Source organism: Oncorhynchus gorbuscha, linkage group LG11, assembly GCF_021184085.1.
Source record: "Oncorhynchus gorbuscha isolate QuinsamMale2020 ecotype Even-year linkage group LG11, OgorEven_v1.0, whole genome shotgun sequence".
NCBI classification, from domain to species: Eukaryota; Metazoa; Chordata; class Actinopteri; order Salmoniformes; family Salmonidae; genus Oncorhynchus; species Oncorhynchus gorbuscha.
In genome coordinates this window covers 48,565,109-48,579,358 of record NC_060183.1, presented here as the reverse complement: position 1 = coordinate 48,579,358, position 14,250 = coordinate 48,565,109, and the positions used below count along the sequence as shown (strand labels likewise).

Here is a 14,250-nt window from a genome sequence, read left to right as displayed (position 1 = left end):
TGAATGTTTTCTCTCATAGTCCAAGAGCATCTGGTCGTGGTGGTGGCACAGGGTCTACTCAGTGGAGCTTCTCTTTTCTCCCTCTCTCACTTGTCCATTTCCTCATTTGAATTCCATGCAGTCACTGTCACTTGTCCACTCAAGCTTAACATTATTGTCATCTATCACCCCCCAGCTGTCCTTAGAGTTCCTCAATGAGCTTGACACTTTGATAAGCTCATTTCCTGACGATCGCTCACCTCTCATTGTACTTGGCGACTTCAACCTCCTGACATCTGCCTTCGATTAATTTCTTTCCAACTTTCTTTCCTCCTTGCCTCCACTGGCTTCCAGTTGAAGCTCACGTCCACTACAAGACCATGGTACTTGTCTATGGAGCAGCAAGAGGAACTGCCCCTCCATACCTTTAGGCTATGCTCAAACCCTACACCCCAACCCGAGCACTGTGTTTTGCCACCTCTGGTATGTTGGCCGTCCATCCTCTATGGGTCAGCCCCCTATAAGTCCAGCCCAAGCTGTTCTCTGTCCATACACCACAATGGTGGAACCAACTTTCCCCTGAAGCTAAGACAGCAGAGTCTCTGCCCATCTTCTGAAAACATCTGAAACCCTACCTCTTCAAAGAGTATCTCAAATAATTCTCCTCATCCACCCAGGGAGGGGTTGCTGGGTGGCCAAGTTTTTTGGGGGGTCCGCAGGGCCGCACCTCCCAAAATCATTCACACTACAATTAACTCCCTATCTGTTCTTACAGAACCTCCTTCGTGTGTCAAAAGAAAAAGGAAGTATTCACTTCAGTCCCGTTTCTTCGATGTTTGACCTATAAATTGTCTCACTTCTACAGTCTTTCTCCAGCACCTCGTCTTCTAGGCGGAAGGTGTTACGACTGCTGAGGGGCTGTGGGTGTCTCTCTCTCTCTCTCTCTCTCTCTCCTGCCCTGGATTGTCTGGTAGACATCAGAATCCACAAGAGGATACCTCTGCCTGAGGACATCACAACTGTGACAAATGGGAGGGAACGGTGAATAATAATGCAATTATGATACTCGTTATACACTATATACAGAGGAGTTACCTTTTAGGTAATAAAAATGCATACAGTAATTGGAAGCGTCACCTCTCCCTGCGTGGGACACTTTAAAGAGTATCCACATGGGGGCAGCAAAAGACTTTAATCACAATCTGTTGGCTACAATCATCGATTTACTGTCCTGAATCAGTCACCTCGTTGTTGTTGGGGATATGATCAGTCTTCCTGTCCACAGGAATCATGGAAAATATGTTAGGCACGGAAATCAAGGTAACTTTCTGTACTGGCGCTGTGATGCAATATTTTAGTTTGCTGTTGTTCTCATTACTCCGTTGACTGGCAGCAATCTAGAGACATTAAATCATTAAAAAAATATACTTGAATGCTTTTTAAACTGCCTATAGCTGCTTCGATCCGTATAGAGTATAGTCATACAATTCATATTAGAAATGCAGCACATAACAAAAATCTGTTCAATAAATCTCTTTACAATAAAAGAACCAACCTGGTTATGACAGACGAACTCCTGAAGAAAAGGCACCATTCTGGTCAGTCCAAAGACTGTTTCAGGTCTGTCATGAAGGGACCGAGAGAAACAAAGTGAACAGAACCCAGTCATCTGTTTACAATATGCTAATGAAGTGAATATATAACTCTTTCTCAGCATACCTGTCTATGAGGTATGTGAGCTGAGGTCTGGATTTCTGGCTGTTTTTCTGAGCCGGCACATGCAGCATCCCTGCAGGACTCTCCATTTGTCTCCACTATGATATCACCCATTCACAAGTTAGCCAGCTCAGCTTCACTTAACCCATTCACCTGTAGATATAGAGACGGTGTGAGAAAATGCACTGAAATGTTACTAAATTAAGAATGTTGTATTTGTTCATTTGTGTAGTGTGTGTGTGTGTGTGTGGCAGGACAGTCTGTGTTTGCAGCTACCTTGGTGACAGTCAGAGGCAGAGGCACCATGGAGGTCCAGTCTGGGTTACCATCATGTCATCAGGGTAAGAGGTCGAGGAAACAGAGCAAGCTGAGTAAATCTGACAAGTGAGTGTGATATAACGCATATTCAGCAAAGAGCGTGGTTAAGGCAGTTGAGCGTCTATGCACTTGTGAGATATGGAGCCTCCACCCAAGAACAGCCTCCACCCAAAAGATTGTATCTCTCTCAGTAAGTCGACTTACTGGTATACACTTAAGCAATAAAGCACGAGGAGGTGTGGTTAATTAATGGCCAATATACCACGACGGAGGGCTTTTCTTATACACAATGCAACGCAGAGTGCCAGGATACAGCCCTTAGCCGTGGTATATTGGCCATACACCACAAACCCCAGAGGTGCTTTATTGCTATTATAAACTGGTTCAACTTAATTAGAGCAGTAAAAAATGTTTGTCATACCCATGGTATACGGTCTGATATACCACGGCTGTCAGCCAATCAGGACTCAGAGCTTGAACCATCCAGTTTATAATAGAGTAACATATAACAGAGTTAAAGCCTTATGTCTGTGGAATTGAACCCACCGATGACATTACTTTTACAATGTCTGCCTAATAAACTATTGTTAATATTGAACTGCCTCCCTACCCTTCCACATTAATTACAAATGCTTATGCTTCTTGTTTATAGCCAAATACTCAAAGACAAAACTCATGTAGCCTAAACAACATTAGATATTTCATAGCCTGGAATAGCCCATCATTATTTATCATTATTTATTTATTTGATAAATATGAATAGATGGTGCATTAAATAGATGGTGCAACAAAATATTAATCTCACCTGCCTTGTCCTTTAATGCCCAGACAGGAAAGCTTGGAGACAGCGAAAGACGATTAGAGAACCACGACCTGTATCCAGATCCAAGCCCTGAAACTGCCCTCAAGGGCTGCTTCACCCGGCCCTTGTGAGTCTCGAACTTTGTCGGCCAAAGTATCGTAAGTGGATAAAATGAATAAACCCAGAAAAAAATGGAAAAGTCCACTCACTGTCAACTGCGTTTATTTTCAGCAAACTTAACGTGTAAATATTTGTATGAATATAACAAGATTCAACAACTGAGACAAACTGAACAAGTTCCAGGGACATGTGACTAACATAAATGGAATAATGTGTCACTGAACAAAGGGGGGGGGGGTCAAAATAAAAGTCAGTATCTGGTGTGGCTACCAGCTGCATTAAGTACTACAGTGCATCTCCTCATGGACTGCACCAGATGTGCCAGTTTTTGCTGTGAGATGTTACCCCACTTTTCCACCAAAGCACCTGCAAGTTCCTGGACACTTCTGGGTGGAATGGCCCTCCATCCAACAGGTCCCAGGCGTACTCAATGGGATTGAGATCCGGGTTCTTCACTGGCCATGGCAGAACACTGTCAATCTCAATGCTGTGTGTTACAGGGAAGACATCCTCCTCCCTCATGTGGTACCCTTCCTGACATGACTTACTGCATATTGCACATCGAAGTTGCACAAGATCTTTGCTGTAGCCTGGTATAGAAACTGTGTTTGTAGTACCAGAAATATTGATATGCTTTCATTTTGAGAATAAACTATTTTTTTCTTCAGTTGGCTACATAGTTGTCTGACTAATTTCCCTAGGCCTATTTATTTAAAGTTATCAAATAAAAGAGAAACTGTCTTCATTTTGGGTGCATTTATTTACATTTGGATTCATTGACAAATAAAACATCTACAGTGAGACGTTCTTCATCAAGTATTCATGCCTACATGTACTATACATGCCTACATTATAACATAAGTCACAGTGAAAAATAGACAGTTGATATAAAAAAGAACATAAGGGAAATGTTTGCAATATTATGAACTAATATAATGCTGATTAGATCATCTTTGCTTTTCTCCCTCCTTTCCCCATCGGTTGGTCAACTTTTTATCTCCCTGTCCTCGTCGCTGTATCTGATTGACTGGCGACACAGCGGGCAGTTTCCAAACTCAGCCGTGACCCGCTGGGCGCATCGAAGGCACAGGCAGCGGTGGGCGCAGGGAAGGACCACAGAAGCTCTAGCAGATAGACAGACCACGCAATCGTCAGCGATGTCCCGATCTACAGTGCAGAATAAATAGAAAGCAAGTAACTTTACGGTCACCAACAAAATAGGCTGTCAAGAAAACTATATTGTAAATAGACCACAGTTCCTTTAGGTCAACAGAAATCCATATCCTAACATTGAAATAAAACTGTACAACTGCACAAGTGGCGACCCATAATTCAGGGTAGGTGGGGCACCTGTTTAGCTAAAACAACGTTTTTGTTTTTGCATGTTATTTTGACGTTAATACGTGACACATCTGTTTGCAAACAATAAAAAATAAAAAGATTATTAAGTTAATGAAGCGGCACACAAACATGGTCTATTTTTTGCTTTCTTAAGGCAGCTCCAATTTGCAGGTGTTTCAGCCTAGTGCTTTATATGTTGGTGAGGCAGCCAGCGGAAAATATGTAATGGTAATGTTCTCTTGTTGCGCCGTGATTGGTTCAGTGTCCTGTCACTCATGGTGACACTACATCACCTCCAAATCTATGGGGAGAGCTCGAAAATTCAAGCCTCTTCGGTGCTGCAATAGGCTGCATTCAAACACTTAAAAGACACACCCTATCCCCTCAGCCCTCAAATTAAGTGGACTCTTCTGATGACGTATCATGAAGTCTGATGAGTATACACTTGCAGGGCAAGGGGCGAGGGAGGAAGGAATGATTTTTAAAATGGACCACCTTGCCCGGAAATTCGTCACTCGTTCATCGTGCGATGATTGTGCTTTCAGACACTGTAGCCTGTGGGTGCTTAATATGCGCTACAGTCAATTATGATTGCATGTTTACTTATATTAACTATATAATTATTAATATACGCCTACTGTATGATAGCAAATTAATTAGCTAACTAACGTTAGCCTGCCTAGCTGGGACTTCTGAAGGAAAATATTTTATTTCTATAATTTCCAAAAGCTAACCAAACAAAAACATCATTACTTTTATGAGATGTGTTTGTGCCGTCATGTGTAGTAGCACAATTTCTACCCTTTTTACATTTGTTTTTATTACACTTGTATGTTGACTAATCCATATTAACGTTGAGGTTTTAAGTTTTGGCTGACTTTTCATAGCGGATGTACAATCATTGCAAATTGAATTATGGGACATTTCAGGCCTCAAAGTGAACATAATTGTACAGTCGCAAACTCAATCAAAAATGAGGGCTGAGGGGCTTACTTTGCGAACTTCCCTTGTTTGGCTAATAGTTTGAACCGACGTCCAAGATGGTGACGGGGATTCCCCCAAGGGCAAAAGGTGAGGGTAAGTGGACGAGGGCGTGTCTTTTATGAGTTTGAAATGCAGCCATAGAGTTACATTAGAAGTGCCCATCCAAGAAAGCTCAAGGTCATAGGCCAAGGTAAAATTACGTCAAATCCCTTATATCTACCGTAGCTTTGATTGGACTGATCATGCCAACATCATACTTTCGAAATCTTATGAATCAAGTCGATAATCTACTGGAAAATCCTTTTCAATCTTTGATTGAAGAAAAATTATGAAGAGAAATCAGATAAAAACATATCGGTGCTCATCGGCCATTCGACATAAACATTACACAACAAGTTGGAAATCGCAAATTCAACAATGAGTGGTTTGGAAGAAATCTGTGGCTAACGGCAAGAATTGCAAAGCAATCACTAGCCTGCTCTTCAGTGGAGTGGATGTGTGGTCCAAGTCTGGGTTTAAGGGTCTCTTTTCCAATTTTAAAAGTATAAACATTCAACATTGGCCATGCTGTCAATCCATTATGACTTCCGCTGCATTGGAAACTTGGAAATCTCAGACTTTAGTGAGTTCAAGACAACTGGGAACTCTGGAAAAAAATGAGCTCAGACCGGGAAAATATGTTTTGAAAGGTCATTCAACTCGGAATTTCATATCGAGAACTCTGACCTCTTTCTAGAGCTCCAACCTGAAGATCGCTGACGTCATGACCTTGATTTTTAACCCCAGAGTTCCCAGTTGTCTTGAAAGCACCATAAATCCAGAGAATGCTAGACTTTGATGACAAAATCTGCCCACAAAAGATTGTTGCGCCACCTTCCTGTTCAAGTGAGCACAGCACAACAATGTGAGTCCAACAATGGCTTGTATGCTGCTTAAATGATGTAATATGCCAGTCAGATGTGTATACTGTAGCTAAGAAAGTAATACTAAGTGTATGGTGTGTAGTAAGCTGTTGGTAGCCCATGTGCCTCACCCCTAATAATTTGGTCCCCTTTCTCCTCATAACTTAGCCTACTGTTTTGACTTGGTGGTGCACATGTAGCCTATAGCCTGTTTTAGAGAAATGTAAATATTGAATATTGTAAGAGCTTTCATTGTCTGCTTATGTGCACCCTATATTTATCCTACAGTTCTGACTTGGTGTACAGGGAGAACACTGTAAGAACGACCCATGTTCTAAATTTTGTCACTGTACATTACAAAAGTGCTGAACAAAATAGTTATACTAAATCCATCCTAGCTCACTCATTAATATCTTAATCAAGGTTACGGATTGCCTCTTATCTGCTCGTCGTCCCCTTATGCCAAAGTTTGTACATCTCAATTGTCAGTAGAAACCACATTTGTTTTAGCAAGTCAGCCATATCAGCTATGTTTTTTTTAAAGGCTGTAAATGACGCTGAATGAACTGTTTCGCTGCCAGACAAGGCTCTACTTATAGGCAGTTGTAGCAGTGGAAAGGAGTTGGGATAGCTTTATGTAGACCCTAACAGTGTGTGGGCATTTGTCACCATTATAGTGCAATGAATGTATTGTTTAGGCTTGTATAGTGGCTTTGGTGGCAGGCATCTACATATTTTATTTTTTATTTCGAGTTTGCCCCACCAAGATTTAAATTGCATTCGGGATTGAGACCCCTTGACTTTTCCCACATTTTGTTACGTTACTACCTTATTCTAAAATTGATTAATGTGTTTCCTCATCAATCTACACTCCATAATGACAAATCGAAAACTGGTTTAAATTTTTTAAATAATTTATAATTTATACAAAGTAAAAAACATACATTATTTTCTTAAATATTCAGACCATTTGCTATGAGACTTGAAATTGAGTTTAGGTGCATCTTGTTTTCATTGATAATCCTTGAGATTTTTCTACAATTTGACTGGAGTCCACCTTTGGTAAATTCAACTGATTGGACATGATTTGGAAAGGCACACACCTGTCTATATATGGTCCCACAGTTGAAAGTGCATGTCAGAGCAAAAACCAAGCCATGACGTCGGATAAATTGTCCCTAGAGCTTTGAAACAGGATTGTGTCGAGGCACAGGTCTGGGGAAGGGTAACAAAAACGGTCTGCAGCATTTAAGCCCTCAAGAACACAGTGGCCTCTATCATTCTTAAATGGAAGAAGTTTGGAACCACCAAGACTCTTCCTAGCGCTGGCACGCCAAACTGAGCAATCGGGAGTGAAGTGCCTTGGTCAGGCAGGTGACCAAGAACCCGATGGTTACTCTGACAGAGCTCCAGATGGAAGCCACTCAGTAAAAGACACATGACAGCCCGCTTGGAGTTCGGCCAAAAGACACGTAAAAGGTATCAAGGAAACAAGATCCCCTGGTCTGATGAAACCAAGATTGAACTCTTTGGCCTGAATGCCAAGCGTCACGTCTTGAGGAAACCTGGCTCCATCATTACGGTGAAGCATGGTGGTGGCAACATCATGCTTTGGGGATGTTTTTAAGCGGCAGGGACGAAGAGACTATTCAGGATCAAGAGAAAGATGAACGGAGCAAGGTACAGAGAGATCCTTGACGAAAACCTTTTCCGGAGCGCTCAGGACCTCAGACTTGGGCGAAGGTTCACCTTCCAACAGAACAACGACCTTAAGCACACAGCCAAGACAATGCAGGAGTGGCTTCCGGACAAGTCTCTGAATGTTTTAGAGTGGTCCAGGCAGAGCCTTGAACCCAATAAAACATCTTTAGAGGGACTTGAAAATAGCTGTGCAGCGACACACTCCCCATCGAACCTGACAGAGCATGAGAGGATCTGCAGAGAACAATGGGAGAAATTCCCCAAATACAGGTGTGCCAAGCTTGTAGCGTCATACCCAAGAAGACTCGAGGCTGTAATCACTGCCAAAGGTGCTTCAACAAAGTACTGAGTAAAGGGTCTGAATACTTATGTAAAATGTGATTTCAGTTATGATTTTTAATACATTTGCAAAAAAATATAAAAATCTGTTTTTGCTTAGTCATTATGGGGTATTGTGTGTAAATAGATGAGGGAAAAAACAATTTAATACATTTTAGAATAAGGCTGTCACATAACAAAATGTGTAAAAACTCAAGGGCTCTGAATACTTTTTGAATGCACTGTATATGCTAAAATCGTCACTGCAACTGTATCAACTTTGTAAATATCTACACTCGCCACCTGAATGCTCTAGCCTTTGGGGGGCCCTAAGCGAGATTTGTTTGGGAAGCCCCCTCTTGAAGGTGGATAGAAAAAAATCCATTTTAAAATGAATTTCCTGCAATTCTACACATTTTTCAATGGAGAGTAGAGAAAAGGTTGCGGTTTCAAAGCAAGCTTTCTACAATTCTACACATGTTGCCATTGGGTGGAGAAAAGCTTAGCAATTTGATAACAAATATAATTTTGCCATGTAGCAGAGAGAACAAGTATGCAGTTTTACAGCTAATTTCCTGCAATTCTAGACATTTTTTCAAGACTTAGGCCATATTAATGAGTGCGAGTGACTAACAAAATCAATGGGGGAGTTCATGGACCATTGGGCACATGGTACTGGGCCATGGTTACTACAAACTTAGATAGCTGGCTAGACTAACTTACCAATCTAAAAACTGTTAGCTGACATGGCTAATTGAGTGACTGTCAATGACTGACATAAGAAAAAAACTACTGATGCACAACCAAATTTTGAAATTGCACCTTGTGTATTCTACTATTCTATTCTACTAATTCTCTTTTTTTTGTTTTGTCTTTTACCCCTTTTTCCTGGTATCCAATTGTTGTAGTAGCTACTATCTTGTCTCATCACTACAACTCCTGTACGAGCTCGGGAGAGACAAAGGTTATAAGTCATGCGTCCTCCGATACACAACCCAACCAGCCATACTGCTTCTTAACACAGCGCGCATCCAACCCGGAAGCCAGCCGGAGGGTACACCGTGCAACCTTGGTTAGCGCGCACTGCGCCCTGCCCGCCACAGGAGTCGCTGGTGCACGATGAGACAAGGACATTGTGCTGCAGTACAGCACCCTTAACCTGTCAGTGCTAGGGCTGTTTACTGCCCCTACTGGAGGAATTTGGTGCCCTTATTAAACAGGATAGATTTTTGTCAAAAGTTGCTAATATATGCATATAAAAATATTATCAAATAGAAAACACTCTAAAGCTTCTAAAACCGTTTAAATTTTGACTCTATGTGAAGCAGAACTGTCAGGGCATGCATTCTCCAAAACTATCTCTTGTCATGATAAAAGTTGGCCCAACTTTGACGTCATCGCAAACACCCTTCCCAAACAGTTACAGCTCTGGGAACAGTTCCTACGTGTTCAGCGCGATCCCTGCTTTCAATGGGGCTTCTCATTGTGAGAATCGCGTGCTCACGAGAGTTTGAGCTTGCCGAAAGCTCTCGGTCACGCGAAAAAACAGGTCACTTTTATGCGCGCTCTGGTCAAGTCCTGTCTTTTTTCCAAGATCGATTGAACGGTGCCTGTGTTTCTGTTCGTCCTCACGATTGCTGTACACCTTTATAACATGTCAAAGCTTGATTATGAAGTTAGTTTGACAAGTTTACTCGACATATAATATGTAAGTTTGACGTTTTGGTGCGCATCCACTTGACTTTTGGCTACATTTTGACCGAAATGTGTAGTTTTTGAGAACCGAAAGACGCAGACTTGAAAACTAAACGCTGTTTTGGTAAGTATAATCCCTTCCAGGTCTTTTGATGGAAGAACAGCAAAGGTAAGGGAATATTTTTGTGGTAAATTTGGGTTTCTGTGGACTCCAAGATAGAGGAGCCAGAATGCTACTTTTGGAGCGCCGACTCCTAGTATAGCCTAGTGAACGCAACCTGTAACGTTAAAAATAAATGTAACACAGCGATTGCATTTAGAACAGTGGTTCTTAACCTTGTTGGAGGTACTGAACCCCACCAGTTTCATATGCGCATTCACCGAACCCTTCTTAATTGGAAAAATAAAATATTATTTTTTCAAATTCATAACATAGTTTACTGGTGCACAAAATGAACCGTGCATCAACATCACTGTGTTCAAAGAACAAAATCATCAAAACATGATTTTCACACAAAAACAAAAACATAATAATGAATATTTGCTGCAAATCAGTGTGACTTCTGCTGTTGCCTTTCAGAGACCAGTTCAGAAATGCGCAGCTTCACCTTGGCAAGTGCCACTCTCATGTCATTTTCCCAACAAAGTCTGTTCCTTTTCTTCGTTTTTATGTCCAGCATCCTCAAAGGATTGCTCGCAAAGATATGTTGTAACAAACGGTATGAAAATCTCCAGAGATTTCTTAGCAATAACAAGGTACGCTACCATTTGTTGACACCAAAACGTTGAAAGCGTTGTTGTTCTGAAGAGTTGCTGTTGAACGTGGCTCTGCTGAATTTCAATGATTTCATCGAGGTATTCATCATTGACATCTGTCTCAACACGTGAACGGCTGTCTCACCCATGCTGGATATGACTCTCTTGTAGGGAAGTATCCGTCGAGAGACTTTGCAAGCTCATCTAAGTGCGTGGCAATTGCTTGCTTCAGTTCCGAAGGTACAGAAATCTCTCCGATTCCGGATACATCTTCGATCTTACTTACACAGTCGTCCAGCAGGGGAAAGTTTGCGAAGTTATCCTTCTCTGTTCGTCGTTTCCATAACGGTAGCTTTTTTTTAAGCCTTCAGGTTTTTCTCCGCTTCGATGATGTTGACTCCACCGCCCTGCATCTTTTGATTGAGATGACTGAGAGCTGCGAAGATATCAGCCATGCATGCTAAAATGAGAATGAACTCAGAATTAACTTCAGCCTCTTTTCCCAACATGATATTCGCCATCTTCAGCACAGCTGGTTTTATGAGTGTTTCACCAATGGTGTGTGGTTTGCCCTGCTTTGCGATCAGGTAAGCAACTTCGTACGATGCTGTGAGAATCGGTTTGTTGATGGGTACAAAGCCGAGAACAGGCAGAGTAGCCTTTTCATCCAATCTGGCTCTCTTCACCTTGAATTCAGCGAGCGTTGTGTTCTTGTATTTTCCATCTCCAAGCAGCTTAAGGAAGGGTTCTCTTAGTTTTGCCCGTGATAGACTAGAATTGCTCAACTTAGCATTGCAAATCATGCAGTTAGGACGCTGACTCCCATCACGTTCGGTTATACATGTGAATCCATATTGTACATATTCGTCTGACCACTTTATTTTTTTGCTCGACATAGTAAGTATGAAGGGGTTAAAATATTAAGAAAGAAATCACAAGACTACTTCTGAGCGCACCAAATTCCCTGCAGCACAGATAGGCCAAGCGATGAAGCGTGATCACCTGCAGCCAATGATGGCGTGTCATCACAAATCATATGAGTCGGATGTGTGTCTTGACCTCCGCCGAACCCCTGAGACTGACTCACGAACCCCTGGGGTTCGATCGAACCCAGGTTAAGAACCACTGATTTAGAAGAAGTGTATCTTCCTATACATATGTAGAACATGCATATTTAGTCAAAGTTTATGATGTGTATTCCTTGTTAGCTGACGTTATCTGCCGGAGCTATCGTCATTTCTCCTGACATTTTAGTAGCATTTTTTGAACGATGCGTCATTGTAAACAGAGATTTATGGATATATATTGCAGATTATTGAAAAAAAATGAATGTACTGTGTAACATGTTATATTACTGTCATCTGATGAAGATTTCAAAAGGTTAGTGAAATGATTTTTCTTTTAATCCTGCGTTTGTTGATTGCATATTTTTTCCTACTTGGCTATGCAAATGAGCTATGTCTGCGGTGGTGGTTTGACATAAATATGTGATATGTTTTCGCCGTAAAACATTTTAGAAATCTGACTTGCTGGGTAGATAAACAACTTGTTTATCTTTCATTTAAGCTATTGGACTTGTTAATGTGTGGAGGTTAAATATTTTTAGGAATATTTTTGCGTTCCATGCGCCACATTCCAGCTGAGGGTGTGGGGGGGAGGTCCCAGCTGGGAACGGGTGTCCCCACTGCGCCACCCGGGAGGCTACTATTCTAATTCTCAACAATAAGTTGAGTCACCAACTGAGTTCCTAAATATATATATATATATATATATTTATTTATTTATTAATTAATTAATTAATAGTATTTATTTTGGTCACCCCCTACTGGCTGAGACAGTTTATGTCGCTTATGCCTGGAGCCGGCACTGTCTGGCTTTAATAATGCAGTTAGTTACACACCTATAGAGTGGTCTATCTGTGTGGTAGTGATAGGGTCAGCAGAGAGCCTGTAGTCCTGAGGGGTGCGACAGGGATGATCCTCGTTCACACACATGCAGCTGTCCCTATGAGACACAGAGGGAGGAGGAGGGACAGGACAGGACCTCCGGATCCGCAACTTCAATAAGTCTTTCTTTTCTGATCCTGAAAAAGGAAGGAAGAACATAAAGCACTGATCAGTCGGAGTTAATGTGATACTATCTAAAAAAAGAAAAGATTGTACAAGCTACTTTATCAACCAAGACATTCACCATGTGCCTCACCCAATAGGAGCACAGCTCTGGTCAGTCCGTAGACATCTATCATGGCCCACAGGGGGCGTGTCACATCCACCCCCATCAGTAGCTTGCACCTCAAACCATTTGGCCCCTCGTAAACCAGCATTCCTCGAGGGGTCACCCAGAAGCGGAGCTCTGCACCTGGGATGATGAGGCTGGAGGGCACGATGGATGCCCAGTACCCATAGGTGGTGGTGAAGTCAGGGATAGCCATAGCAGGAGGGAAGAGGGGCCCAGAGGAGGAGGGGGGTATAATGGTGAAGCCCAGCCGCAGAGCTCCATGCCAGTGTTGGTCACAACATTCCACCCGCAGATGTATCTTCTCCTGGACCCTGATTGGACGACTGCTGAAAGTCAGACCATTCTGGAAGGTCTCTCTGTCCCTCTCCACACGTCTACCTCCCAGACTCAGCCACACATCAGTTCCCAAGGCCCCTTTGTGGAAGGACAGGGGCCCCAGACAGTGACGCCCACATATATTGGGTGCATACATCTCTAAAGGGGAGGGAGGAAGATTGTGTTTTATAATGTTTAATTGTGTTTTATAATGTTTTGCTAACAACCAGCTGACATTATTTACCAGGCAAGTCTACCTTCCTTTAAAACCTAAAGCTAACACACATTTTAAACTTTCTCGCAGATGGCTGACAAGTCAAAACATGTGGGAAGACGAAGTTTATGGATTTAAATCTGCTTAGTACCTTAAACATGTTTCATGTGTTGTACAGAATATTCATGAACTTTATTATTATATCGTGGTGTTGACTACACTTAAGCAGAAATGTCCGTTCGCTTATGGTTTCATTATTTGCTAAATATGGGTAAATCTTTCAATATGAACATCAAATCAAAGTTATTTGTCACGTGTGCCGAATACATACTTACAGTGAAAGGCTTTACTTACAGGCTCTAACCAACGATGCAAATTTTAAGTTTAAAAAAAAACAATATTACAGTTGAAGTCAGAAGTTTACATACACTTAGGTTTGAGTCAATAAAACGCATTTTTCAACCACTCCACAAATTTCTTGTTAACAAACTATAGTTTTGGCAAGTCGGTTAGGACTTCCACTTAGTGCATGACACAAGTCATTTTTCCACTAATTGTTTACAGACAGATTATTTCACTTAAAACTCACTGTATCACAATTCCAGTGGGTCAGAAGTTTACCTACACTAAGTTGACTGTGCCTTTAAACAGCTTGGAAAATTCCGGGAAATTATGTCATGGCTTTAGAAGGTTCTGATAGGCTAATTGGCATCATTTGAGTCAATTGGAGGTGTACCTGTGGAAATATTTCAAGGCCTACCGTCAAACTCAGTGCCTCTGTTTGACATCATGGGAAAATCAAAAGAAATCAGCCAAGACCTCAGAAAAAAAATGTAGACCTCCACAAGTCT

The 14,250-nt window shown here is 41.7% G+C and overlaps 1 protein-coding gene across 1 annotated transcript; it reads right to left on the bottom strand.

Annotated features, from left to right (window-relative positions):
• Window positions 1–12,524: 12,524 nt before the first annotated feature.
• LOC124047675 (E3 ubiquitin-protein ligase NEURL1B-like) lies at window positions 12,525–13,342 on the bottom strand. Its single transcript, XM_046367985.1, has 2 exons — window positions 12,835–13,342; window positions 12,525–12,715 (listed from the first exon to the last, which is right to left on the bottom strand). Exons 1-2 carry the CDS (start codon window positions 13,340–13,342, stop codon window positions 12,525–12,527), a joined length of 699 nt encoding a protein of 232 aa, XP_046223941.1.
• Window positions 13,343–14,250: the final 908 nt, after the last annotated feature.

Coding starts and splice junctions, on each gene's coding strand:
- LOC124047675 (XM_046367985.1), bottom strand. CDS start 13,342: ATGTATGCACCCAATATATGTGGGCGTCACTGTCTGGGGCCCCTGTCC. Junction 12,716..12,834: donor CAGAGCTGTGCTCCTATTGG/GTGAGGCACATG, acceptor TTCCTTTTTCAG/GATCAGAAAAGAAAGACTTA.